This window comes from Natator depressus, chromosome 6 (genome assembly GCF_965152275.1).
Source record: "Natator depressus isolate rNatDep1 chromosome 6, rNatDep2.hap1, whole genome shotgun sequence".
Classification (NCBI taxonomy): Eukaryota; Metazoa; Chordata; order Testudines; family Cheloniidae; genus Natator; species Natator depressus.
In genome coordinates, this window is record NC_134239.1 from 101,166,072 (window position 1) to 101,192,084 (window position 26,013).

Here is a 26,013-nt window from a genome sequence, read left to right on the forward strand (position 1 = left end):
AATGAGTGCTTTTGAAAAATCCCATCCTATAGTATGCATACAAATCCTGTATCTGACATGTGCACAATAAGCTGCTGTTATTATAACAGAAGAACTTGCTAGAAAATATAGGCCACCTGTAATTGTAACTCAATTAGCTTTGTAGTTACAGCTCAGCCTGTTAATGCACTTAACAAAGGCTGTGTTGTTCGCTGAGAAGAACAAGGGTATGCGTTGCTCACAATATTATATTATATATAAATGCACCTTATAGAAAACTGAAATATAAAAGCTAAGTAAAAGAAAAAACAGTTACCTACCTTTCGTAACTGTTATTCGAGAAGTGTTGCTCATGTCCATTCCAAGTAGGCATGTGCATGCAGTACCCGTCGGCTGTGGAGCCCCCTGGAGTGGCGCCTACATGACTGTGCATATAGGTCCCTGCCGACCTGCCGCCTCTTTGGTTCCTTCTTGCTGGATATTCCAACAGAGGGGAGGCAGGTGGGTCTTGGAATGGACATGAGCAACACATTTCGAAGAACAGTTATGAAAGGTAGTTAAACTCTTTTTTCTTCAAGTGATTGCTCATGTCAATTCCAAGTAGGTAACCCCCAAGCAGACCCTTGGAGGAGGGGTCAGAGATCACCAAGCTGCAGACTGGAGCACTACTCTGCCAAACGCAGTATTGTTTCTAGCCTGCTGATGATGTAAAGGTATGCATAGATTAACACATGGCCACCCTGCACATGTCCTGGATGGGGACCTGCGCCAGGTACACTGCAGATGAAGCTTAGGCTCTTGTGGAGTGCACTGTCGGTGGTGGAACTGGAATCTTTGCCAGGTTGTAGCATGTCCGGATACAGGCCGTGATCCAAGAAGAGAATTCTTGGGATGAGATCGGCAGACCTTTCATTCTTTCAGCAATGGCAATGATGAGTTGTGTTGACTTCCTAAATGGCTTTGTTTGCTCAAGGTAAAAAACCAGAGCCCGTCTAACATCTAGGGAATGGAGTCTGTGTTCCCCGTCATTAGCGTGTGGCTTTGGGAAGAACACTGGCAAAAAGATGCCCTAACTTGCATGAAACTGTCAAACAACTTGAGGGAGAAAGGCCAAGTGCGGCTGCAACTGCACCTTGACCTTATTAAAAAAAAAAAAAAAAAAACTATACAAGAGGGCTCAGACACTCTTCTGACAGACGTTATAGCCACTAGAAACGCTACTTTCCAAGAGAAGTAAAGCAACGAACAAGTTGCTAGAGGTTTGAAAGGGGGCCCCATGAGCCTTGAGAGGGCTAGGTTAAGGTCCCATGGGGGACGATGACCAGCTGCTGCACCTGGGGGTTCAGTCTGTCTAGCCCTTTAAGGAAATGACCAACCATGGAGTTAGCAAATACTGACTGCCCCGCTGCGCCCAGGTGGAAAGCAGAAGCAGCTGCCAGGTGCACCTTAACTGACAAGACTGTCAGCCCTTACTGCTTTAGTAGTCCAGTATAAAGGGAATTGAGGACTTAAGCGGAGGGGTGCCCTTCTGTGAGGACCAAACAGAGAACATTTCCCACTTGGCTAGATAAGTGGCATGAGTGGAGGGCTTTCTACTGCCTAGAAGAACCTCCCTAACCTCCTGATGAATCCGAGCACTGGAGCTTTAACGGGTTTAGCCATGGGATTTTCCACGCGGTGAGGTGGAGACACTCCAGGTTGGGGTGCTGAAAACGGCTGTGGTCCTGCGTGATGAGGTCTAGAATCATGGGAGTGTCCACCAAGAGGTTCAACAACATGGCGAACCTGTGCTGGTGGGGCCACACTTACGCTATGAGAATCAGTGAAGCCTTGTCCTGCTGGATCTTGAGAAGGATCTTGTGATAAGTGGAAATGGCGGGAATGCGTTCAGCAGGAGCCCTGTCCACGAGAAGAGAAAGGCATCCTGTGATTCAGGAGCAACTTCCTGTTGCCTCCTGTCGCGAACACGTCTACCTGGGGAGATCCCTACCTCAAGAAGATATCGCTGATGACATCCGGTTGGAGAGACCATTTGTGGCCGTGGAAAGATCTGCTGAGGTGATCGGCCAGCTCATTTTGTGTGCCTGGTAGATACGATGCCTCCAACTGTATCGAATGGGCGATGCAGAAGTTCCACAACCTACGGGCTTCCTGGCACTGGGAAGATGAGCGAGCACCACCCTGTTTGTTTATATAGAACATCGCTGTGGTATTGTCTGTCAACATCAATATACATTTGCTCTGAAGATGGGTCTGAAATGTCTGGCAACCTAGGCCACCCATAGCTCCCAGACACTGATGTGCAGCGATAGTTCTGCCTGGGACCGTAGACCCTGAATCCTGAGGTTGCTCCGGTACGCTCCCCACCCAAGCGCTGATGCATCTGTAACTAGCGACGGCTGAGGTTTGGAAAAGGATACTCCCGCACAAACTATCTGTGGATCGAGCCACCACCGGAGGGATTCGAGAGCCCGAGGAGAAAGTGTGACCAGACTGTCCAAATGGTCCCAGTGTGGTCTGTACACCTGGGCCAGCCACGCCTGGAGGGGATGGAGGAGCAGTGTTGCATGCTGCACAACAAGTGCATGCTGCCATATGCCCGAGTAATTTTAGGCAGTTTCTGACTGTCATGGTGGGGAACCAGTGGAAACCTTGTATGATGGTGCTCATGGCTAAAAAACAAGATTTGGGCCGAAACGCCCTGGCCTAGGCTGAGTCCAGGAGGGCCCTGATGAATTATATTTGAGTGGGAACCAGAGCAGACTTCACCATGTTGAGACTGAGGAACGTCATATGTACTAGGTTCACATGGTCCTCCACCTGAGCTTGGGACTGGCCCTTGATGAGCCAGTCTAGGTATGGGAAGATTTGCACTTGACGCTTTCGAAGGAAAGCCACCACAACTGCCATGCACTTGGTGAACACCCAGGGGGCCACTGATAGACCGAAGGGGAGGACCTTGAACTGCTTACCTGAGAGCTGCTTAGCCAAGCCCTGCCCTTGGCCAGAGGAGGACTGAGATGGGTGCCTCCTATTGCTTTTACCCCGCTTCCTACGGAAGTCCTGTCTAGGAGGGGCAAGGTAGAAACGTTGGGCGACCTGGGGCTTGAATGTCTTTCTTTGTGGGGCTGGTGTATGCAGCCTGAAAGACTTGAGGGTCGCCCCGCAAGTCCTTAAGGCTATGTAGCCTTGAGTCTGTCTGTTCCGCAAAAAAATCCAGAGCAATTAAAGGGCAGGTCCTGAATTGTATTCTGCACCTCGTGCGGGAGCCCTGAGACCTGTAACCAAGGGTGTATCATGGCTATGGCCTTGGCTCTGATGCGGGCGGCCGAGGTCCTGGCCACCATCTTTCCCTCCTCCAGAACCGCTCCAAACCCCAAAAGGGAGTCCCGCTGGAAGCAATTCCTGGAGTTTGGCCAGAGAGCTCCAAGAATTATAAGCATAGCAGCTCAGTACCTCTTGCTGGTTTGCTATGTGAAGCTGGAGCCCCCCAGTGGAGTAGACTTTCCAACCGAAGAGGTCCTTGGATTTGGGAGTAGGCTCCGGTTGCCCCGGAGCTCTTTGTGGTTTACTGCCTCCACCACCAGAGTCCCAGACTGGGGGTGGGTGAAGAAGTGCTCATACCCCTGAAAAGGCACAAAGTACTTATGCTCTATGTCCTTGGCTGTCAGCAGGATAGAGACAGGCGTGTGCCACAGCGCCTTGGTGGTATTTTGTATAGTTTTGATGAGGGGCAGAGCCACCCTCAAGGTCCCTTATGGGGCCAGAATATCCACCATGGGATCTGTGTCCTCAGAGACCACTTCTGCTTGCAAGCTCTGGGCCACCCTCCTGAGCAGGTCTTGATGGGCTCTGGTGTCCACAGTGGGCAAAGTGGTGGATGTGCCTGCTACTGCCTCATCTGGGGAGGACGAAGATGACGCCCTCGGAGGTACTGGGTCCTCTTGCCCCTCTGGCTCACGGGGATCCTCTTGCACCACTGGAGAGAAGCAGGAAGTGGCACTAGCACTCAATGCCACAGCCACTTCGGTGCCAGTGCTGACGTTCTCATCAGCCTGTACTTGAGCATTCCTACCCTTCGAGCATCCCTATCCCTACCACGCCTACAGATGTGGAAGGAGGATCCGGGGAACTACAGGCCAGTCAGCCTCACCTCAGTCCCTGGAAAAATCATGGAGCAGGTCCTCAAGGAATCAATTCTGAACCACTTCAAGGAGAGGGAAGTGATCAGGAACAGTCAGCATAGATTCACCAAGGGCAAGTCATGCCTGACTAATTTAATTGCCTTCTATGATGAGATAACTGGCTCTGTGGATTGAGGGGAAAGCAGTGGATGTGTTATTCCTTGACTTTAGCAAAGCTTTTGATACGGTCTGCCACTGTATTCTTGCCAGCAAGTTAAAGAAATATGGGCTGGATGAATGGACTATAAGGTGGATAGAAAGCTGGCTAGATCATTGGGCTCAACGGGTAGTGATCAATGGCTCCATGTCTAGTTGGCAGTCAGAATCAAGCGGAGTGCCCCAAGGGTCGGTCCTGGGGCCGGTTTTATTCAATATCTTCATTAATAATCAGGAGGATGGCGTGGACTGCACCCTTAGCAAGTTTGCAGATGACACTAAACTGGGAGGAGTAGTAGATATGCTGGAGGGTAGGGACAGGATACAGAGGAACCTAGACAAATTAGAGGATTGGGCTAAAAGAAATCTGATGAGGTTCAACAAGGACAAGTGCAGAGTCCTGCACTTAGGACGGAAGAATCCAATGCACCACTACAGACTAGGGACCAAATGGCTAGGCAGCAGTTCTGCAGAAAAGGACTTAGGGATTACAGTGGACGAGAAGCTGGATACGAGTCAACAGTGTGCCCTTGTTGCCAAGAAGGCTAACAGCATTTTGGGCTGTATAAGTAGGGGCATTGCCAGCAGACTGAGGGACGTGATCGTTCCCCTCTATTCGACATTGGTCAGGCTTCATCTGGAGTACTGTGTCCAGTTTCGGGCCCCACACTACAAGAAGGATGTGGAAAAATTGGAATGCGTAAAGCGGAGGGCAACAAAAATGATTAGGGGACTAGAGCACATGATTTATGAGGAGAGGCTGAGGGAACTGGGATTGTTTAGTCTGCGGAAGACAAGGATGAGGGGGCATTTGATAGCTGCTTTCAACTACCTGAAAGGGGGTTCCAAAGAGGATGGATATAGACTGTTCTCAGTGGTGGCAGATGACAGAACAAGGAGTAATGGCCTCAAGTTGCAGTGGGGGAGGTTTAAGGTTGGATATTAGAAAATACTTTTTCACTAGGAAGGCGGTGAAGCTCTGGAATGGGTTATCTAGGGAGATAGTGGAATCGCCTTCCTTTGAGGTTTTTAAGGTCAGGCTTGACAAAGTGGGATGATTTAGTTGGGGATTGGTCCTGCTTTGAGCAGGGGGTTGGACTAGATGACCTCCTGAGGTCCCTACCAACCCTGATATTCTATGATTCTATGTGGCCAATGGAGGGATTCACACCTCCAACAAGGATCTGGAACTCAGACCCTGAACTTGGTGGTAGGTCCATGGTGTCCAAAAGTGCCACTGCATCGGTCTTTGCCACTGTGGAGGCCAGGACACTACAGGCACCGGCTGCCCCTTGTCTTGTCCAGAATGGTGCTGGGAGCAGTGCTGGCTCCGCCTGGAAGCGTAGGAGTCCGCCTCAGATTCTGAGGAGAAGTCCGAATCTGACCAGGGCAATGGAGATTGAGATGGTGCTGGGGATTGGTGCCATGGCAAAGGAAATCGGCGCTACATCATAGTGGACTCACCCCATGTTGAATCAGCATTGGTGCTGACAATGTTGCCAGTGCCGCACCCGGATTCTGAGCCGGTGCACCTGCTGGTGGAGCGGGGTAATTGCGCCGTCATGATAATCAGGTCCTTGGCCGCCTTGAATGTGTCCAGCATGGAGGGAGCATCCAAGTCATCCTCCAAATCTTCCTGCACTGGGGAGTCCACCATGGCTGGACTCAACGGACCTCCCCGAGAGGCCAGAGTCGACGGTGCCAGTCTAGGTGAGCCCAAGACTGGGTGTCCCGACGCGGGACACACCCCACTAGTGCTCGCCTGCTCCACTACCCTAGCAGGGAAGCGCCCAGTCAGCTCTCTTCTTCTTGTGTGGTGACTGCGACTGGTGCCTTGCACTACAGCAAGTCCTTGGCGTCGGGGAATGTTGGTGCCGTGACACCCTGGCAGAGTCCTTTCTTGGCGCTGAGGCTTTCCAAACCGAGGCCGGCGCACTGAAGCACCTGGCACCGGGTCAGACGCTGCCCGAGGTGGTTGGGGTTGAAGAGCTGACTCCATCAGAAGCAGCTTTAAGCAGAAGTCCCGCTCCATCTTAGTTCTGGGCTTAAACCCCTTACAGGCTTTACACCTGTCGGACTGGTGTCCCTCTCCAAGACACTTCAGACAGGAGTTGTGAGAGTCTCCCTTTGGCATAGGCTTCAGGCAGGACCTGCACGGCTTAAAACCTTGAGACAGAGGAATGCCCTGTATTAGGATATAGATATTCAGGCCTGCCTATAAAGGCCTATACTTTAAGAATTTAGGTATATGTTTATCATTTAGCTAGTAATAGAGGTATACAAGAAAGAATCTGTTTAAGGGCCTTCTCTCACTGTGACAGTCTGAGGCCCTGTTCTTAGGCCAATGCCTTTGGCTAAGCAGCAGAGGCAGCCATAAGCTGGGAAGCGTATGGTCACATCCTCACATTCCAAACTAGTCAATATGGGGCTGTTAGCTAGGTGATCCGATCTATCACCTCCAGAGAAAAGGAAGAGCCTAAAAGATGTAAAAGGAAATTTAGTTTGATAGTTTTCTGGCTGGTAAGAACTCACTTATCAATAGACACAGTTAGGAAACCCTTATGTCTTTATAGATGTAGTTGTGAAATCCTCACTTCTGAATTGTTTTGTCATTTTTGTTCCCACTTTGCTATTGTTTATTTGCATGGTCTCTGTCTGGTTCTGTGATTGTTTCTGTCTGCTGTATAATTCATTTTGCTGGGTGTAAACTAATTAAGGTGGTGGGATATAATTGGCTAGCTAATCATGTTACAATATATTAGGATTGGTTAGGTAAATTTTAGTAGAATGATTGGTTAAGGTATAGCTAAGAATATTACTATATAAATTAGGGGCAAACAGGAAGTAAGTTGGGATTCGAAAATAAGGAAAAAGGAACTTGGATTTAAACTTGCTGGAAGTTCACCCCAATAAACATTGAATTGTTTGCACCTTCAGACTTCGGGGTATTGTTGCTCTCTGTTCATGCGAGAAGGACCAGGGAAGTGGGAGAGTGAAGGAATAAGCTCTCTAACACCCTGGTCCCTGGGACGGGAACAAAGTGGTGGGTAGGAGGTAACCCCCAACTAAAACTTAACAACAACTACACTGAACCTTAACTATAATTTTATCACTACCTATACTTTAAACTACTTACAGAGAGAGAAGAAAGAAATCACCAGGGAATTGCTTGCTAACACAAGAGAGGAGCTGCTCCAACGACCGTTACTGACAGTAAGAAGGAACTGAAGAGGCGGAGAGTCGGCAGGGACCTATATACACAGCCATGTAGGTGCCACTTCAGGGGGCTCCACAGCTGACCCGACGGCTACCGCTAGGATACTTTCCGACGATCATGCACGTGGTGCGCATACACCTACTTGGAACTGACATGAGCAATCACTCGAATAAGAATATACTGAACCATGAAGACAATTAAATGACTGACAGTGAAAATATTCTAATAATAAATATTAGAAGAGTCTACATATGCATCAAAAGCTGTAGAATAAATTGCGCAATACTGTACTTGAAAGAATCATGGACTTCGTGATCCAAATTATAAAAAATATACAGTACAAAGGAACATAGCCAATGCTGCAGGTTAAAAGTCAGAAAACGTCAAAGCTGAATGCTAGAATTGTACAATCTTAATATATTCCTGATGTAGATTATCATACAGAATTTCTTCAGCTTTTCCAAAACAGAAAATAAGTTAAGCACATGCATAATTCTTTGTGAAGTCAGTTCCTTAGTAAGGTGTGCAATGGGAAGACCCAGTCTGATATACCTTACAAGCTATATAGGCCATAGAGTTTTCAGAGAAAAGGTTCTCTCCTGAAGACCTCCTCTGGCCGGTTCAAGTGTTATAAGCTAAATAGTTTCAGATTATGAAATATCCATGTTCTGTTGCCTATTTATGCAAACCAAACAGAAATTCTAACTCCCATCTTCAAAAAGCCTAAGAAATTCCGCATCATAAACTACACTGAGAAACAACAAGATTATACAATTATAGCACTCAGTGGGACTATGCTGAAAGTTAAGCATGTACATTAAGCTTCTGGAAGATTGCAGCAGCTTCTCTTAGGCTTTCGGCATCTTACAAAGTCTGTGCAGAGACTGAGCTAAGGTCTCCTGCAAAGTCCTCACTGTAGCCCACTGTACTTTTCACTACACAGTTAACATTAGAAATGTACTTAAGTGCAGCTCAGACTTCCTTAGCTATATATTTCATGAACTTTAGCAAAAAGCCAAACCAAACCAAAACAACCCCTCCCCCCAAACACTCATACAAAATACACTGCATATGCTCCATATGCAGTTTTCAAAGGCATGAATACTTGTCAAATTAAATGCAATTTCCCCTGCTGGAACATTTTAACACACTTCCCAGTTAGGGCTATTTCTGTGAAATAAAATTAATTTTCAACTTCTATCCACTTCACAGCTGTGGAAAACCAGACAAGAACCCCCCCCCCCCAACAACCCCCCCCCCCCCCCACAAAACCCTATTCTTCCTGCTTTCTTCATATTCCCTTTTGGTCTGAGATAATTTCTGGAAGATTTCAGCCCAAAAGGTGAAAGTTTAATAAAGTTACAAGCAAATAAGTTCCTAGAACAGAAACAGTGTGTCAGCCTTAAGTATAGTGCTATTGTTGCTGCTCCTGTTGTAATATTGCACCTACTTTACATAACCCTTCCCTCCCACATCAGACACAAGTGATTAGTTTGTGATGTAGATTAAAGTGCCCTCATCTCCTTGCTCTTGAGCTATCCTGCTACACAGAGGTCCTTTCATACACTATTGATAAGTAATTTCCCCCTTGAGACACTTCATTATTATTTAGGCACAGCTTTGGTAGTAACAGGAACCCATCATATTTTGTAGATGGCATACACATCCAAACTATTTCATCAGCATGGAAGAAAGAAGAAACTAAGCTCTGATACCACCAATATGCAACACTTGCATACATAATTTCACTGAGTCATTTCCCATTGGAAAACTGCCCCTATTTACTTTAGTGCACCAGATAATTTTCATGGTAAACTGCTCTGTAAAATGCATTTTAAAATGCAAATAAATTAAAGCTGGCATTTCTGAGCCTACTGCTGACAGCATGCATCCTTCTGAGACAGTCAACTTGATCCACTCCCTTTGATATTTGGGCAAAATCGCTAAACTTCTCTAACTCAGTTCCCCCCAAATCACCTACAGATAATATATACTTACATCACAGGGGTGCTGCAAAACAAATTAATATCTGTAAAGCACTTTCAAAATAAAGAGCAGAATATTACTATTACATGTGGATCGGCTAGTAGGATGATGCAATTTGAGAATAAACATACATGTATAGAATCTTGTATTAATTCCATCCTTTTAAAAAGACTGGCTTAAACAAAAATAATTGCTTTGTCTGAAAACTGATCTATGAGTATAATAAAGGAAAATTATAATATAGAAAGGCCATGCACTCAAATTCCAAATAGCAAGGGATAAGACAGCACTAAGTACATAAATTAATACATAACCTATCTGCTCCTCCCCTCCTATTCTATTGTTCAGATCCCTAGAAAACACAAATCATAGACTCAAAGTGAGCCCAACAACATGCTTTATTTTGGCAACACTACAAACATCACAGGAGCTTGCTGGCACACAGAACCAGCCAATAAAAGGGGTCAAGTAAATGGTGTTTACTCACTCTATGGCACACTTTTGCAAGTTTTTATTTTTTAAACTTTAATAATACAAAGGGATAGGATTGATAGCCTCCAATGAGAGAAGAAATGTATAAAATAATATTTTTAGTTGCAAAAGAGCGTCACAAAGTAAGCAACACCACTTACCTGTCTTCCCCCCATTCCTGAAATTGGTCAGCTCCAGGTTCCAGTGAGTGTTTTTTTTGATAGTTGCGATATCACTAGAATAGGGCATGCTGGAACACCAAGCTGTGTTGGCAGTTAGGAGGGGATGAAAAAGAAAATGGGGGGAAAAAAACCCAGAACGAATTTAAATTGAATTATGTGCTGAATGCCTTTCTTATACCACCTACACAGGCCAACAATAGGCGTGGCAATTTTTTTTTTTTTTATAATTTTGATAGATAATATTTATGTTTATTTTAAATTGACAAAAATAAAAGTTTAAAGTGTTCACAGTTGTGCAAAATTATGGGTTTTAAGATTTATTTTTCTCGATTGTGGGAAGTTACAGGAGGAGTCAGGTAATTATATAATGACAGTAGATACTGAGATTCAAGAAGTTCAAGTTTTATAACCATTGACAAATTGTGTTTTAACATCATGTGTCAAAACATACGAAGTAAATAGCCTTAAATCCAAGCAGCATTCTTACTTTGTATATCTGTACGTTTTTGGATCATCATCTACGGAAATATTTTTTCATCAGTTTGAGTGGTGAAACTGACACTGATAAAAATCTAATCCTTCCAGCCCTAGATATAGTCCTGCCCACAACCCCTAGCCCCCACCATGAGACTGGCGTCCCTGCTCTATTGAGCCCTGACTGCTCCCTGCACACTGGAACCCTGCCCTTCCCCCGACCCCCTGCTGGAGCCGACACTGCCCCATAACACTACATAATTGTCAAATATTATTGTTGTATCAACGCATAAATAATACAGCCAAGGTCCCACCATGCCAGCAGTCCCATACTACTACCCTCGCAAATTTTGCAGGCATTCAAATGTTAACACCTTACCTGTTCATCTTGTTTCTACCAATATTCCTCTATGCAGGCCCAGAATGAAGAAAGGTAGTCTTAGAACTACTTTCTAAAATGGTAAAGTTCAACTACCCACTCTCTGGGCTGGTGTAACAGGACAATTTTTGAATAGCTGTCAAAATTGATTTGCAAAGAAACATAAGATTGCAGATGGAAACATGAAGGAGACAAGAGAGACTTTTGTCACTTTACTTATATAATGGGGGTGCTTGGTTGCTCATGACCAGTTTGAGACTCATGATTACATAAATGTAAATAAATATTACATCAATTTTTTTCCCTCTCAGTAAAGAGCATCAAATATATTTTACACACACACACGTTTTTTTAAAAAAATAATTATGTTTATAAAATATGTACACAATTCAACAAGCACCCATACTATTCTGTTGGCACCCTCGTAACACTAAAAAATTAGAACTGCATAAATTTATACATATAAACACATGCACAAAACTATGTTAAAAGATTGTTAAGGTTGCAAAGTCAAGTACTCAAACGTGAGGAAGGAAATACCATAATTAAAGTTGCCCATGCAACCTTAATCCAGCTCCCTTGTGCATATGACATGGTCATTAATTACATGAACACGTACCCTATTTTCCACAGAATAGCTGGCTCATTCAGTACCCAGGACTCACCATACTCAGTGATTGAGCTGCGGTTTTAATATTTTGGTTTATTCCCATTGTTCAGTGTGTGGTCCCAGGCACACCATTTAAACCCTACTTGGAAGACAGTATTATTAATTTCCCCAGTGGCTTTTTTATGGCTGTGACAGGATGACTGCCCCCAGCAAGAAAGGGAGCAGGGTCCAGTGCACCTGGCTAGATTAGCTGATGCCCAATTGAGTATAAAGGAAGGCACCTGGGCCTTATAGAAGGGGAGTCAGCCACAGGTGCTGAGGGATGCTTGCAGACAATGCAGGGAGTAAGGATGTTTCTGCATGGCCCTGAGACAACAGGGGAAATGCAGCAACCAGAAAGGTCTGTGGAGAAGGCCAAACTTCAAGCAAGAAGTGCTTGGAGAACTGGAAGATAGGCCCTCAGGGAGGAGGAGCTGCACCCAATTTGGGATTGGGGTGGAAGAACTGAATTGTTACAGAGAGGAGAGGTCGGCTCAGCTGAAACTGGGATTGGGATGAAGTCTTTGAAGGTCTAAATTTTCTTTTTAAAGACTTTGAGCTGGATGTACCAAATTGGACCCCAAAATGTTTGCAAGATGTGGCTTATGTGGACTTTTTATTAAAAGGGAGCCTGATTTAAAGAGAAACTGAGTCATGCCTCAGCAGAGTCACAGTTGGCCACAAGGGGCAATATAATATAGATGCATCCATTTACAATGGCATTCATCACAATAGTAGCAGACTGCTTCACAAACATGAATGAATTTATTCTCACACCAATGAGATGAGGTCACATTATCATCTGAGTTTTACAGATGGGGAAACTGAAGAACAGAGAGATAAAAGTCAAAAGTGTCCAATAATTCTGAGAGTTCAGTTTGACACCCCAACAATCTACTTAGCTTTATATACGACTTATGTTCAAAGCACATTGACTTCAGATTCAGCTGTGAGTGCTAAGCTCTTTTGCACATCAGACACCAGGTAAAGCATCCAGAAAACAAAGAACACAATTAATGTTCACCTGTGAAAAAAAGTTTGGTTTGAATGACTTGCCCAAAATCACATCTCTTTCTGCAACACAGTTGCTAACACCCTACTTTATTCACTACACACCTTCCAATTTCTGCAACAAATGAGGGAGCAGTCCTACAGATTACAGCCTCCTTCACTACACACAGATCTATCCAATTCATTGAATGAAGCAGGGATCCTGTGGAAAAAAATACTATAGAATCATAGAAACACAGGGCTTGAATGGACTTCAAGAAGTCATCAAGTCAAGCCCCCTGCGCTGATGCATGACCAAGTAAACCCTAGACCATCCTTCATGGGTGTTTAACCTATTCTTAAAAAAATCACCAGTGATGGCGATTCTACAGCCTCCCTTGGAAGACTATTCCATAGCTTAACTACCCTTATAGTTCGCAAGTTTTTCCTATTATCTAACCTAAATCTCCTTTGCTTTAGATTAAACCCATTACCTCTTCAGTGGACATAGAGAACAATTGATCACAGTCCTCTTTGTAACAGTCTTTAACATATTTGAAGTGTGTTATCAAGTCCCCCTCAGTCTTCTTTTCTGAAGACTAAATGTGACCAGTTTTTTTAATCTTTCATCATAGGTAAAGATTTCTAAACCTTTTATCATTTTTGTTGCTCTCCTCTGGACTCTCTCCAAATTGTCCATATATTTCATAAACTGTGGCACCCAGAACTGGGCATAGCTGAGGCCTCATCATGTAAATAAATACTGTATTGTAACATATATGCACAAGGGGGCAATCTTAATTCTGGCATTTTTTCACTTTTGAGTGCTTGACTTTGCAACTAGGGCTGTCAATCGCAGTTAATTCAACCAATTAACACAAAACAAATTAACTAGATTTTTAAAAAGTTGCTATTAATCAGTTTTAATCGCACTGTTAAACAATAATAGAATACCAATTGCCATTTTTAATTAATATTTTGGATGTTCTTCTATATTTTCAAAATATATTAATTTCAATTACAACACAGAATACAAAGTGTACAGTGCTCACTTTATATTACAACAGTGCCATGCAAATGCATGTTCTCACTTTCAGGTGACATTGTAAATAAGAAGCCGGCAGCATCATCACTTGTAAATGTAAACAAACTTGTTTGTCTTAGCAACTGGCTGACCAAGCACTATGACTGAGTGGACTTGTAGGCTCTAAAGTTTTACACTGTTTTGTTTTTGAGTGCAGTTATGTAAAAATAATAACCCTACATTTGTAAGTAGCACTTTCATGATAAAGAGACTGCACTACGGTACTTGTATAAGGTGAATTAAAAAAACCCTATTTCTTTATCTTTTTTACAGTGCAAATATTTGTAATAAAAATAAAGTGAGCACTGTACACTTTGTATTCTGTGTTGTAATTGAAATCAATATATTTGAAAAAGTAGAAATACATGCAAAAATATTTATAATATATTTAAATTGGTATTCTATTGTTGTTTAACAGTCCGATTAAAACTGCGATTAATTGCAATTTTTTAAATCTCGCGATTATTTTTTAAAATTGTCTGAAAGCCCTAATATTTTTGTGTGCAATGTCTTAGGTTTTTAAAAAAGAAAAACGGAAAAAAACAAAATTCTATCAGGTGGCATAATACTGACACAGGTCATCTGCAGGGCCACACAAGCTAATGGAGAAATTGATAGAAGCAATAAGTTATCATCCTCTGTGTAGACCAGCCACTAGAGGGGGATGAGACACAATTTGCCACTTGGTTCCACAAATATTTTTTGACAGCAGAGGAATACTGAGACTCAAGAATCTAGGGTTCAATTCCACATTCTGTAGGGTAGCCTGCACTGTCCAGTGGTTTTCAAACTGTGGTCGCGGAACGTAAGGCACTGGGGTCGTGGTGGCTCTGGTCAGTGCCACCAAACAGGCTGTTAAAAGTCCCGTCGGCGGTGCTGCCTGGCTAAGGCTAGTCTCTAGCTGTTCTGGCACCGCGCTGCACCCCGGAAGCAACCAGCAGCAGGTCTGGCTCCTAGGCGGGGGGCCGTGGGGCTCCACGACTGCCCCCCACCCAGAGCACCGGCTCCACACTCCCATTGGCTGGGAACCGGCCAATGTGAGCTAGGGCCGGGGGGGCGGTGCCTGCGGGCGAGAGCCGTGAGGAGCCACTTGCGCACCTCCGCCTAGGAGCTGGACCTGCTGTTGGTCGCTTCTGGGGCTCAGCGCAGCCATGGTGCCAGGACAGGCAGGGAGCCTGCCTTGGCACCCCTGTTGTGCTGCTGACCGGGAGCCATCCGAGGTGAGCCTGCGCCCCAATCCCCTGCCCCAGCTCTGAGCTCCCCCACCCCACCCCAGAGCCCCTTCCTGTACCCCAAGCCCCTCATCCCCGGCCCCACCCCAGAGCCTGCAGCCCCAGCCCAGAGCCTCTCCTACACCCCAACCTCCTGCTCCAGTCCAGAGCCCCCTCCTACACTCTGAACCCTTCATTCCTGGCCCCACCCCGCAGCCCTCACCCCTGCACCCCAACCTTCTGCCCCAGCCCTGAGCCCCTCCCACACCCCAAACCCCTCATCCCCAGCTCCACTGGGTCACAGGCATCAACAATTTTCTTCAACTGAGTCGCCAGAAAAAAAGTTTGAAAACCACTGATCTAGTGGACTCTTGTGCTCCTGTTCCCCCTAAGCCTGATTCCCTTCTACCACTGTCCATTCCAGCCAGGCCCTGTCCTGTCTCTTCCCACCCACCCCAGGCTCCTCATCTCAGTCAGTCTTAGTCTGGTGTGTATGGTAGGGTTATGTAAGGGAAGAAAGGCACAGGGGGCAAGAGAAGAGGCACAGATGTTGTGGATGGAGTGTAAAATGCCTTACATTCTAAATAACTTCATGCATTTAAACGTAAAGCAGAACCATTTTGCTCCTGTACAGCCCACGTTCATTGGGCCCAGAGTTGTTCAAGGTTGACCTACAATGAATAGCAGCAGTATCACCACCACAAGCACTACCATGGTCCACAGAAGACAGCCAAGCACTCAGCACCCACCATCCTTGGCTCCCACTGGACTATCTTAAAGCACTCCGAACATCAAGTCCAGGGGTCTCTTCAGTTAAAAGGAGCTTATAAAGACCCCAGTCTCCAGCAGCACCAGTCTCCAGCAGGAAGTGGTGAGATAGAAAGGAGAGAGAGAACCAGGCACTCCACTAACTACAATGGCTTCTACAGTGGACAGCAACCACCAACTAATACACAGGATTAACAACAGTCAGAAAGGAAAATTTTGTTCAGTTACATTGTGACAAGCCTCTACTCTAACAAAAAATACAATGGGCTTCTATATTCACATAGAGCAGACAGACCTTCAGTTTTAAAGTTCTGTCTAAAAAAATCCAAAGTAAACTTCACGGAACTCATTTTATTTTACCTTGAGCACAAAGGGCTAATGCAACCCTAACCAGACTGTACCTCCAGGTAAATGTTTCTAACCTGATTTTAATAAGGCATACAAAACTTACTCACCCAGGCTGAGCAGTAATTTTGCCTGGTGAGTGGAACCAGGGAACTGCATGCTATTTCTCAGGAGGAGAGGAAAAGAGAATAGCAGCCTAAGTGCCACTGCTACTTTAACAGAATGGGACAGAGCACAACAAGAATCCCAGAGGTGAGCAGCCTGAGGCGGTAAGTAAGTTTTCAAAGGGAGGATGCTCAGAGGGCTGCTCTCCCATCTATCTTACAGCTGCTCCAAGTGGCCAGTGAATAGGAACATTTGAAGCCCTCCTTTCCACCTTCCCAGCTGCTGTGGCTAATGGTCTGAAGGGTTTCTGGGGCTATCCTTTCTTCTTCTCCCTTTCTCTTTCATTCTCTCTCTGTAAAATGAATGACTACCCTAGCTCAAGTTTAAAAAAAAAAACCACACACACGAGTGTGGTCTTTCCTACTTTCATTCCTCTTCCACTAATGTACCTGACTTGTTCTCTTTCCTTCATTCAAGCCAGACCCCATATTTAGCTCCACCATAAACTATACCTCATATTTAGCTCCACCACTGCATTTTCTCCTCTCCCAGAGTAGGGAAGGGAGCAAGACAGAGTGTGGAGCAGTGGAATGAATGAGAGTCAGTCAATAAAGATGTACACTGAACTAGGGAGGAGATGTAAGATGACAGTGAAAAGACAGCTTGTTGGTTTTAAAATTTGATCTCAGGGAGTCTTTGGTCTCACATAAAGAGAAAAGAAATTAAAAATGAACACTGTGTCAAACCTTAATATTTACTGTGTGTGGGAAGAAGAGGAAAGGGCAGCATAAATTAATGTATTGGGGGCGAGCTGCCACCCTGATAAGTTTGACTGTTCAAAAGCCTTTTGTTGCTTTAAAATCTCAGATAACACAGTTTGGGAGGTGTATGGCTTGAGGCACAGCTGTATTTCAGCCAGATTAGTAGGTTTAAACTTTGGGCCAGTAATGTTTGGTAAATTTTTCAAGCTTTTAAATGTACCAATAAGCCATTCCCTCTAGCACAGTGTAAAGCATCCATTACTATTCTGTGTACCTTCTTTCATTTTCTCCAGAAACAAGCAGAATTAGATGTTTCTGCCAAACATCTTCCATTTTCTAATCCTTCCCAATTTATATACCTGAGAATTTTCCCTCCTTCTTGATACTTTGTGGAAGTCAGAAGAGCTAGGATACAGTGAAGGATGTTTAGTCTGCCCTGTGTAGTGCTGCTCTCTGCTTTTCAAAGCTGCAGAGGGCAATTAATAGGACTCATGTTTTTATGTTTAAAGTAAATCATTAATCCTCACAGCCCCACTGTGAGGTTGATAAGCATTATTCTCATTTATAGACAGTAGAAACAGAAGTAGGGAGGGGTTTAAGTGACTTATCCAAGGTCATATAGCAAGTCAACGTGAGAACCAAGACTCCAGCCTCGAAGTACCCCCTGCATACAAGTTCTTCAACCATACTCCACATGCAATACACTATCACCACTGGCTAAGGCACAAAAACCAACAGTAGAGAAGAAACTGGTCTGCTATTATTCTATCAACTCCTTCATCCTGTACAACAGATACTCCTATTTCTGATAGCTGCACATGTGATGCACGTCTTGCTGCTTGAGGCTGTTGCAGTACTAACTCCTCTTGCCCAAATTTCCTCCCCAAAGCTTATCCAATTCATGTAACTTGGAGTCAGTGGTTGATGTTTGTTGGGTCAGCAAATGACATCATCACCAAACAGGTTTCAGAGTAGCAGCCGTGTTAGTCTGTATCCACAAAAAGAAAAGGAGGACTTGTGGCACCTTACAGACTACAAATTTATTTGAGCATAAGCTTTCGTGAGCTACAGCTCACTTCATCGGATGCTTGCAGTGGAAAATACAGTGGGGAGATTTTATGTACGCAGAGAACATGAAACAATGGGTATTACCATACATACTGTAATGAGAGTGATCAGGTAGGGTGAGCTATTACCAGCAGGAGACGAAAAAAAAAAAACTTTTGTAGTGATAATTAAGGTGGGCCATTTCCAGCAGTTGACAAGAACGTGAGAGGAAAAGTGGGGGTGGGGAGGATAAACATGGGGAAATAGTTTTACTTTGTGTAATGACACATCCACTCCCAGTCTTTATTCAAGCCTAAGTTAATGGTGTCCAGTTTGCAAATTAATTCCAATTCAGCAGTCTCTTGTTGGAGTCTGTTTTTGAAGTTTTTTTGGTTGAAGAATTGCCATCAGCAAACAGCGTTCCAATTTTGTAATAAGTAAGATGGCAATGGGTGGAGGAGGGTAAGCACCTTTGAGGTGGACAAAGAGGTCAAGATTTTCACAAGTGACTAATGAGCCTGGATGCCTAACATAAGGCACCTAAATGGGCAGTTTTCAGAGGGTGGGCGCTGAGCACTTTCTGAAGATCAGGCCCTTAAAGTGTTTCAAGCTGGCCACCCCAAGATTATTAGTCAATTTTTGAAAATTTAGGCAATATGTGCATTCTCCCCGTTCTACACATAGGAAAATACATTCAGAGATCAAGTGATTCAGCTGAGGAGCATCGTAGTCTAGCAAGTTAGACTAGAAATCAGGAGACCTGGGTTTGACTTGCCCATGTAACTATGGGCAAGTAATTTTAATCTTTTAGCCACAGTTTCCCCATCTGTTATGGGGTAACGATATTCAACAGGGTGTTTTGAGGTTCATCTAAATAAACGAAGCTTAAAACGTTATGGCAAGTGTGACACATGGCTAAAAAGGGTTAAATATCCTGCAAAATAAATAACCCTCAAAAGACATGTGGGGAGATGTTTGTTTTTCTGTAATTACAAATATAGGAGTAGGGTCAACAATATAATCAACAGTCCCTGTCTATGCTGCATTCTGATAATTTAGAGGTCAAAAGAAGATCCTAACATTTAAATGAATTGTAAACATGGGATATCTTGGTATTCATCTCTCTTTGAAAATGTACTGTGAATGGTGGAGGAACAAGCAAATGGCCTTATGCTCATTCTTATAGCTAAGTACTGGTTATGGACCTCCTTCAAAGTCATCCTAATTACCTTTTGTTCCCTGAGGAACTCCAACTTGTCAAAAGACATGAAATTGTATAAAAGATCCTTGGATCCTGATTCTGTCATCTCAGATCTGCTTAGGCTACATCAGGGGAAGTCTGAGTCACAAGACTGAGGTCCCAGTTATGCTGGTATGCCCTGAATACGATATTTGGACACTGGACTATAAACTACGAACTATTTCTGAAAGAACTCTTTGCAACTACAAAGCTCACCATCTCAGCTATGAATCTGCACCTAAATGAATTGAACTCATGTCTGTATGTACATTGATCTTTTAACCATCTTTTAACCTCGTTTTTTAATAATTTTAATTTACTTAAGAATTGGCTGTAGCGTGTATTTGGGTAAGATCTGAAACATTCATTAACCTGAGAGGTAATGTGTCCAATCCTTTGGGATTGGTAAAACCTTTTCTTTTATGTGATGAAATAAGATCTACAGAAATTTTCATCATATTTGATGTGGGTTCCTGGATGGAGGCCTGAGGCTGGATTACTTTAAGGGAACTGTGTCTGGACTTCTGAGTAAGCAGTAAGGTAACAAAGAAGCTGTTTTATGCTAGCTTGGTAAATCTAAGTATTGGAATATCCACCAGTTTTTTGGGGTTTGGCTGCCCCATTTTTTGCAGTGCACCCTAATTGAGTTACCATAGCCGGGCCCCACTAGGACCACAGTCACAGCAAGTCTGCAGAAACATTTAGCACTGTGGTCACTTCTACAGACTACACAGTTACCAAGAAAACATGACCATTATCTCCATCATTCTTGCTTTTGTTTGGTTTAAGAAGCTGGGATCCATTGACTGCAGATTAATAAAATACACATCTGTGTGCCTTACCAACTCTGCCTGGCTCTGATGAAAGCCTTATAGCGCTCACTGTGCTACACAAAGTTGATACTTACTTCTGCCCAGTTCATAGGGTTGGGTATGAATACCTAAGCAATGTGTGTGGGTAAGAACACCATGCATAAATTGTTTTTAATATCTAAATTTCTCCATGAAAACTTTTCAACAAATGCACAAATTCAAAACAAGACAGATTAGAACAGATTGGGAGTTTCTTGGCAAAACCATTTTGCAATTATGAGCCAAAATAATTAGGAACATGTTTAAGAAATTAAGTCACCACTATTTTTTCAAATTTGTATCTTCCAAACAACTTGTCTGCGCGGCCTCAACCTTCAGAAAAATTCTACTCTGGCATAAAATCATACATGTGAAATTTTAGGTGAAAAGATTTAGGGCACATTCATTCTTAGTTACAGAGGCTGGAGTCTTAACAAGTAAAGGCGTAACAACTGGGTAAGAATACTCAGTACACCTTGCTAACTTCAATTCAACTTTGTTCAATTAGGTACTAAGGTAGTTTGTTACATTTACACTATAAGTTCTACAGTAATAAGTCTAAAGTTCACATTTTAATTGCAGAATATCAACTTTATAGCTCAGCCTTCCAAACTCTGTTAATCTCTTGCACATAATAAAATATATATATTAAAAAAAAAAAGATGCTGAAAGCCAGTTTCAAGTCAACTTTCCACGTTAAAAAGTAGGAGCTTCAGACTTACCTGTAACATACCAACTATTTCCACTTTATTAAAAAAAATGAAGGAGTGAAGTGTTGACAGCATATTTTCTTCAAACACTGAGGGAGTGGGTAGAACCATATCTTGGATATACTGTACTCTGTATGTTTGATGAATTTTTTGCTTCAGCTCTGGATCAGATATAGGAATCACCTCTTTAAATTTTGCTGTTTTTGTCAGAAATTCCCTGTGTTTCCGTGACGGCGATAAAGAAGGATCATATTCTAGGCATCCAATTACGTCCATTATACATTCCTCAGAAAACATTACTTCAAAAAGTGCAGTTCTGTTCAAAAGGAAGATTCCCTTGATAATTTCATACAAGTGGTGTAGTCCTTCAAGGTTCTCCAAGTCCTCACACACATGAAAAATTTCTAAGAGCTTTTTAATATAGCCCTCATTTTCCAGTGCTAGTGCGAGTTTTTCACGACGCAGTGGGGAAGGCAGTGAAGATGCCACAAGTTCCGCAATTTCCTCTAGCCGATTCAATTCACAAGATGGCAATTCTAGACCTGGTGATGACATATCATCAAAACGTTCCTCCTCAGATTCATCTACAAGGTCCTGAGTAATATCCACTGAAGGATCTTTTCCTTGAACCTATTGCAATGAGACGTTTTTTGTAAGTAAATTTTGTAAAATTTCTACTGGCAATTTAAAAAAAAAAAATTTTCTAAAGATGTGCATTTCCAGTAAGGGACAGAGGGTGAAGGAAAACAGCAAAAAGCCACACTACACTCCTTGATGGTACAAAGACTTCTAATCATATTTTTATTAAAAGCATGATCTGGAATGTCAATTATTCTACAGTAACTCCTCATTTAAAGCGTCCCGGATAAAGTTGTTTCATTGTTACGTTGCTGATCAATTAGGGAACATGCTCGTTTAAAGTTGTGCAATGATCCCTTATAACGTTGCTTGGCAGCCACTTACTTTGTCCACTGCTTGCAGGAAGAGCAGCCCATTGGAGCTAGCTGGTAGGGGCTTGGAACCAGGATGGACCGGCAGCCCCCCCATCAGCTCCCCGCTCCCCTAAGTTCCCTGTGCAGCAACTGCCCAGCAGGCTACCAATTGCCAGTAGTTCAGCTATCCCTTCCCCGACTGCCATGTGCTGCTCCTGCTCTCTGCCTTGGAACTGCTCCTGGGAGCCTCCTGCTTGCTGTGCATGGGATGGGGGGAAAGAGGTGGACTAATGTCAGGGTGTCCCCTTCCTCCTACTCCTGCCCCCCACTTACCCCTTCTCCATATAGAGCAGGGGGGAGACACAACAGGACTCAGGACTGAGAGAGCTGGCCGCAGCTGCTGTCTCAACTTCCTGATCTTTTTAAAGGCAATGTACTTAGAATGTGGTGTCAGCGTACTTAAAGGGGCAATGCACATCTCTCTCTCTACCACACACAGGGTGTGTCTCTCTGTCTGCCATGCTGTCTCCCCTCCCTCCATTCCTGCTGCCTTGTACAGTGTGAGGCTACATTAACCCTTGAGGGCTCAGCCAAATGCTAGATCATTTAGCACTACGGCATTCCCTGGGAAATATCCCACCCTCTAACTTCACCACCTCAACCAAGCTTCACAATCATCATTGCTGTGTACAGTATTAATTTGTTTAAAACTTACACTGTGTGTGTGTGTGTGAAAAAATTTCCCTGGAACCTAACCCTCCCATTTACATTAATTCTTATGGGGAAACTGGATTCGCTTAACATCATTTTGCTTAAAGCAGCATTTCTCAGGAACATAACTACAACGTTAAGCGAGGAGCTACTGTACTTCTTGGAGCCAAAAGTAAATGCATGAATAAGAGTTTGCCATTTAAATACAATGCAGTTCAGGTTCTGATGTGCTTTTGAATCCTGGCATAAAAGGCACAGTATGGGACACTGAACACCTTCATTAATATACGATTTTGAAACGGAGAATTTTCTGGACCAGATATTTAATTGCATTAGTCTGTATAAAGCTGAATACTTAAATGTCAGGAAACTGGAAATACAGGGAATAGAGAAATAGCAGAATTTTCTGAATACTTCAGGCAAAAAGGAAGACATTATTATTATCAGCACTTCTCAGGTGCCCATCACGAGAGCTTGAAAGGTCCCCTTGCCCAAGGTGAATAAGAAGTGTTCCCAGGTGAACACCACATCTGCAGAATCTAAACTTTCAATTAAAAATATTTTTTCTAACACTTATGATTTTGAATATAAGGTTCTAACGCAAATAGATATTAAACTGATGCAGCGCAATCTTCTTAAGTTTATATACAACTTGTTCAACTACCTCTGCTGCTGATCAGAACTTTCCACGAGCTACACCAGAATGAACTGACCAGAGTCTTGTCAGTGTTTATTGGTATTTCTTACATCTGTGGGTAGTAGTGAAAATGACAAGAATCAAGTCAGTTTTGTTCTGCTGCAGTTTGGGAAAACTGAACATCAGCAGAGACAGGCACTGGTGCTATTCACTGAGAAAGAGGACTCAAAAATGAAGGTTGTTTGCAATACTGTGCCCTTTGTTCAATATATCTGCAGTAGCCAAAAAAACTGAGGGAATGGAAGAGGTTGACACTCTCACCCCATTGACGCAGCCAGGAGGCTAGTGGAGATATATAACAAACACCTCATTCTTGCAGCAGCCAGAAAGAAGGCTATGGAAGAATAATGAGAACACTTCTCCATCCTCATAGCAACCAAAGAAGGCCGAGGGGAAGGAGAGAGAGAGACTCAAAGGCTTCAAATTTGGATGCCCTCCAGCCACAGGTGGATATAAAAGGTGGGGCCTCAAAACACAGTCCAAGGACAACAACCTGGCAAGAACACTAGCACATTCAATTTTCCCAAAGCTGGGAATGATTGACTTTTCACCTGGGTATTTCCTAGGAACAGTGGGTGCCACCCTATCTTTTGAATCTGTCTATAGCTAACAGTTTTAATCCTCTGGCAATATTTCCGATCGTGGGTTCATGGGTGGGAAAGCTCAATGGGCTAAAATAGAAAAAATGAGATGTATGAAGACATTGATCTCTGGAGAGGAGAAGTGGAAGGACAAAATATACAGGACAGAAGTAGAACAAAGAGAGGAGAGAAAGAAAAGAGACAGATAAAGGGGTGGTGGGAGAGATAAGGGGGCAGAGAGAAAGAAAAGGGAAGCAGAGATGGAAGAAGAGACACCCCATGGTTTATTACAGAAAAGAAAAAGAATGAAGTGAAGCTAGGAAGGAGAGAAAGTAACATCAAGCAAACGAGACATTAGTAATAATATTCAATTAATTTATTTGATTAATCCTTTGGGTGGTATTCAAACATCTACATAGCTGGCCAAATGCTATTAACACTGTGGAATACAGCAGATACATGCAGTCAATATATTTTCTGTTATTCAACCAGCCCTAGTAAAATATATTAAAAACTGTATTAAATAGAAAGTTGATTGACATGTCACAATTAAAATGCAGTGTACTATGAACAGTTTAACTGCTTTAAATTGAAAAGGTCAGAACTTTTGGGGGAGAATATAGAGGTACAGACCTGACTCCCAACCTAAAAGATGTCAAATAAACCTTTCAACCCCTGCCCGTCACCACAGGGACTCCATCACACACATGCAAAAGAATAATCTACTCAAGTAAATTAACCGAGTTCCCCTCTCTCTGTTACAGCAGAAAGGCAACTGAAAGAGGAGGGTATGAGAGAGAAGGAAGAGAAATGCACAGATAAGAAAAAATTATATGAAGAACAGGAAATTAGGAGAAGCACAGGAACTAGGAGAGAAAACAGACTAGCATTAAGAAACCTACAAAAATTAAAAAGAAAACAGGTAGATTAAATCAAATACAATCTCTATTCTATAGTCACTTCTAATGTTGAACTGCAGTTTGAAACTATCTCCCACCTTAAAAAAAAAATGAAGTAATTAGTAACTAATGAAATCATTGTTATGAAACCTCATAAAATCATAGAAGTGTACGACTGGAAGGGACCTTGAGAGTTATCCATCCAGTCCAGTCCCCTGTACTCAAGGCAGGGCTAAGTAAAACTCGACACAGACCTATGTTTGTCTAAACTTTTTCATGAACCTGTACTTTGTGCAAACTTTCCTTAGGGAAAGTGTGGGTGAATCTCAAAGATACTTTTAATATATTTGAAAGCTCTCCTCAAAACTGTAACTGTTAAGCTTAGCACCAGACTTTATGGGGAAAGCAGCAGTTTCTCAATTACCAAATATGTAATTTTTTTCCCCTCTGTATTTTTACTTACAAGTACTATGCTTAATCTCATTGTTAAAACAGTCCATAAAAATCAAAGGCATAACATTGCAACATCCAGATAATCTTCCATTTTTCAAACATACCTGACATATTTTTTCCCATATTTCATCACATCCAGCTTTTTCTTGAAAGCTAAGTGCCAAGTCATAATTTTCAGCTTCAGACCACACAATCAAAGTGTCCTTGAAAGAGATGGAGTTATATTTTAGCTATAACAGGTTTTAAAAAAATGTTTTAAAAAAGAGTGAGCTATCAGTTAATTTAACAAGGCAAATGTGAAACCAAAAACCAGAAGGACAGTATAACAATACATATTCAATCATCATATTTTAAAGTTATGTTTGAAGCTTCTCGGATCTTGAAATAGTCACATTTTATACAAACCAAAATAAACTAAGTCAAAGAATAATACTGAAAACTGTTTTAATCTTACTTTACGCAACTAAAAATTATATTTGAATAACGTAAATACCATTCTTTAGCTTCAGGATGTAATTATTCTCCTTCCGTCCCTAATAAAACATGCTAACAAGTACACTACATCAGTTATATTAACTAGACTTCCATGGGACTAATGACGGTGCATAAAATTACACACATGCATAAGTCGTGTGCAGGATCAGCACATGATAAGCATGGAGCTAATTTATTGGGTGTATGAATGTCTTTTCTACCACTATACTCAACTGTATGCCCTCCCCACCTTTATTTTAAATCTGAAAGGATATAACATTTACCAGTTTGCAAGACCACAAAACTTGGTTAAAATGGCACCAAGCTGTGCTTGTCTCTTACTAAGCCTGTGACCATGTCCAAGTGTTGCCCTGTCATTTACGGAAATCAGCATAGTACATGCAGGGGTATTAAACAGGCATAGAAGCTGATAATCTGGTGTACCTTTTCAAACAAAGGTATCAATTCTTTCTCTGA

At 43.0% G+C, this 26,013-nt stretch overlaps 1 protein-coding gene across 1 annotated transcript in view; it reads right to left on the bottom strand.

The window, feature by feature from the left end:
• PPP4R3A (protein phosphatase 4 regulatory subunit 3A) overlaps positions 1-26,013 on the bottom strand; it is a 74,884-nt gene that overhangs the window by 21,759 nt on the left and 27,112 nt on the right. Inside the window, exons 3-4 of the mRNA XM_074956124.1 lie at positions 25,167-25,265; positions 20,802-21,419 (exon numbers count right to left, since the gene is read on the bottom strand). Of these exons, the coding sequence (XP_074812225.1) occupies positions 20,802-21,419; positions 25,167-25,265 (717 nt within the window). The remainder of the gene's footprint in view (positions 1-20,801; positions 21,420-25,166; positions 25,266-26,013) is intronic.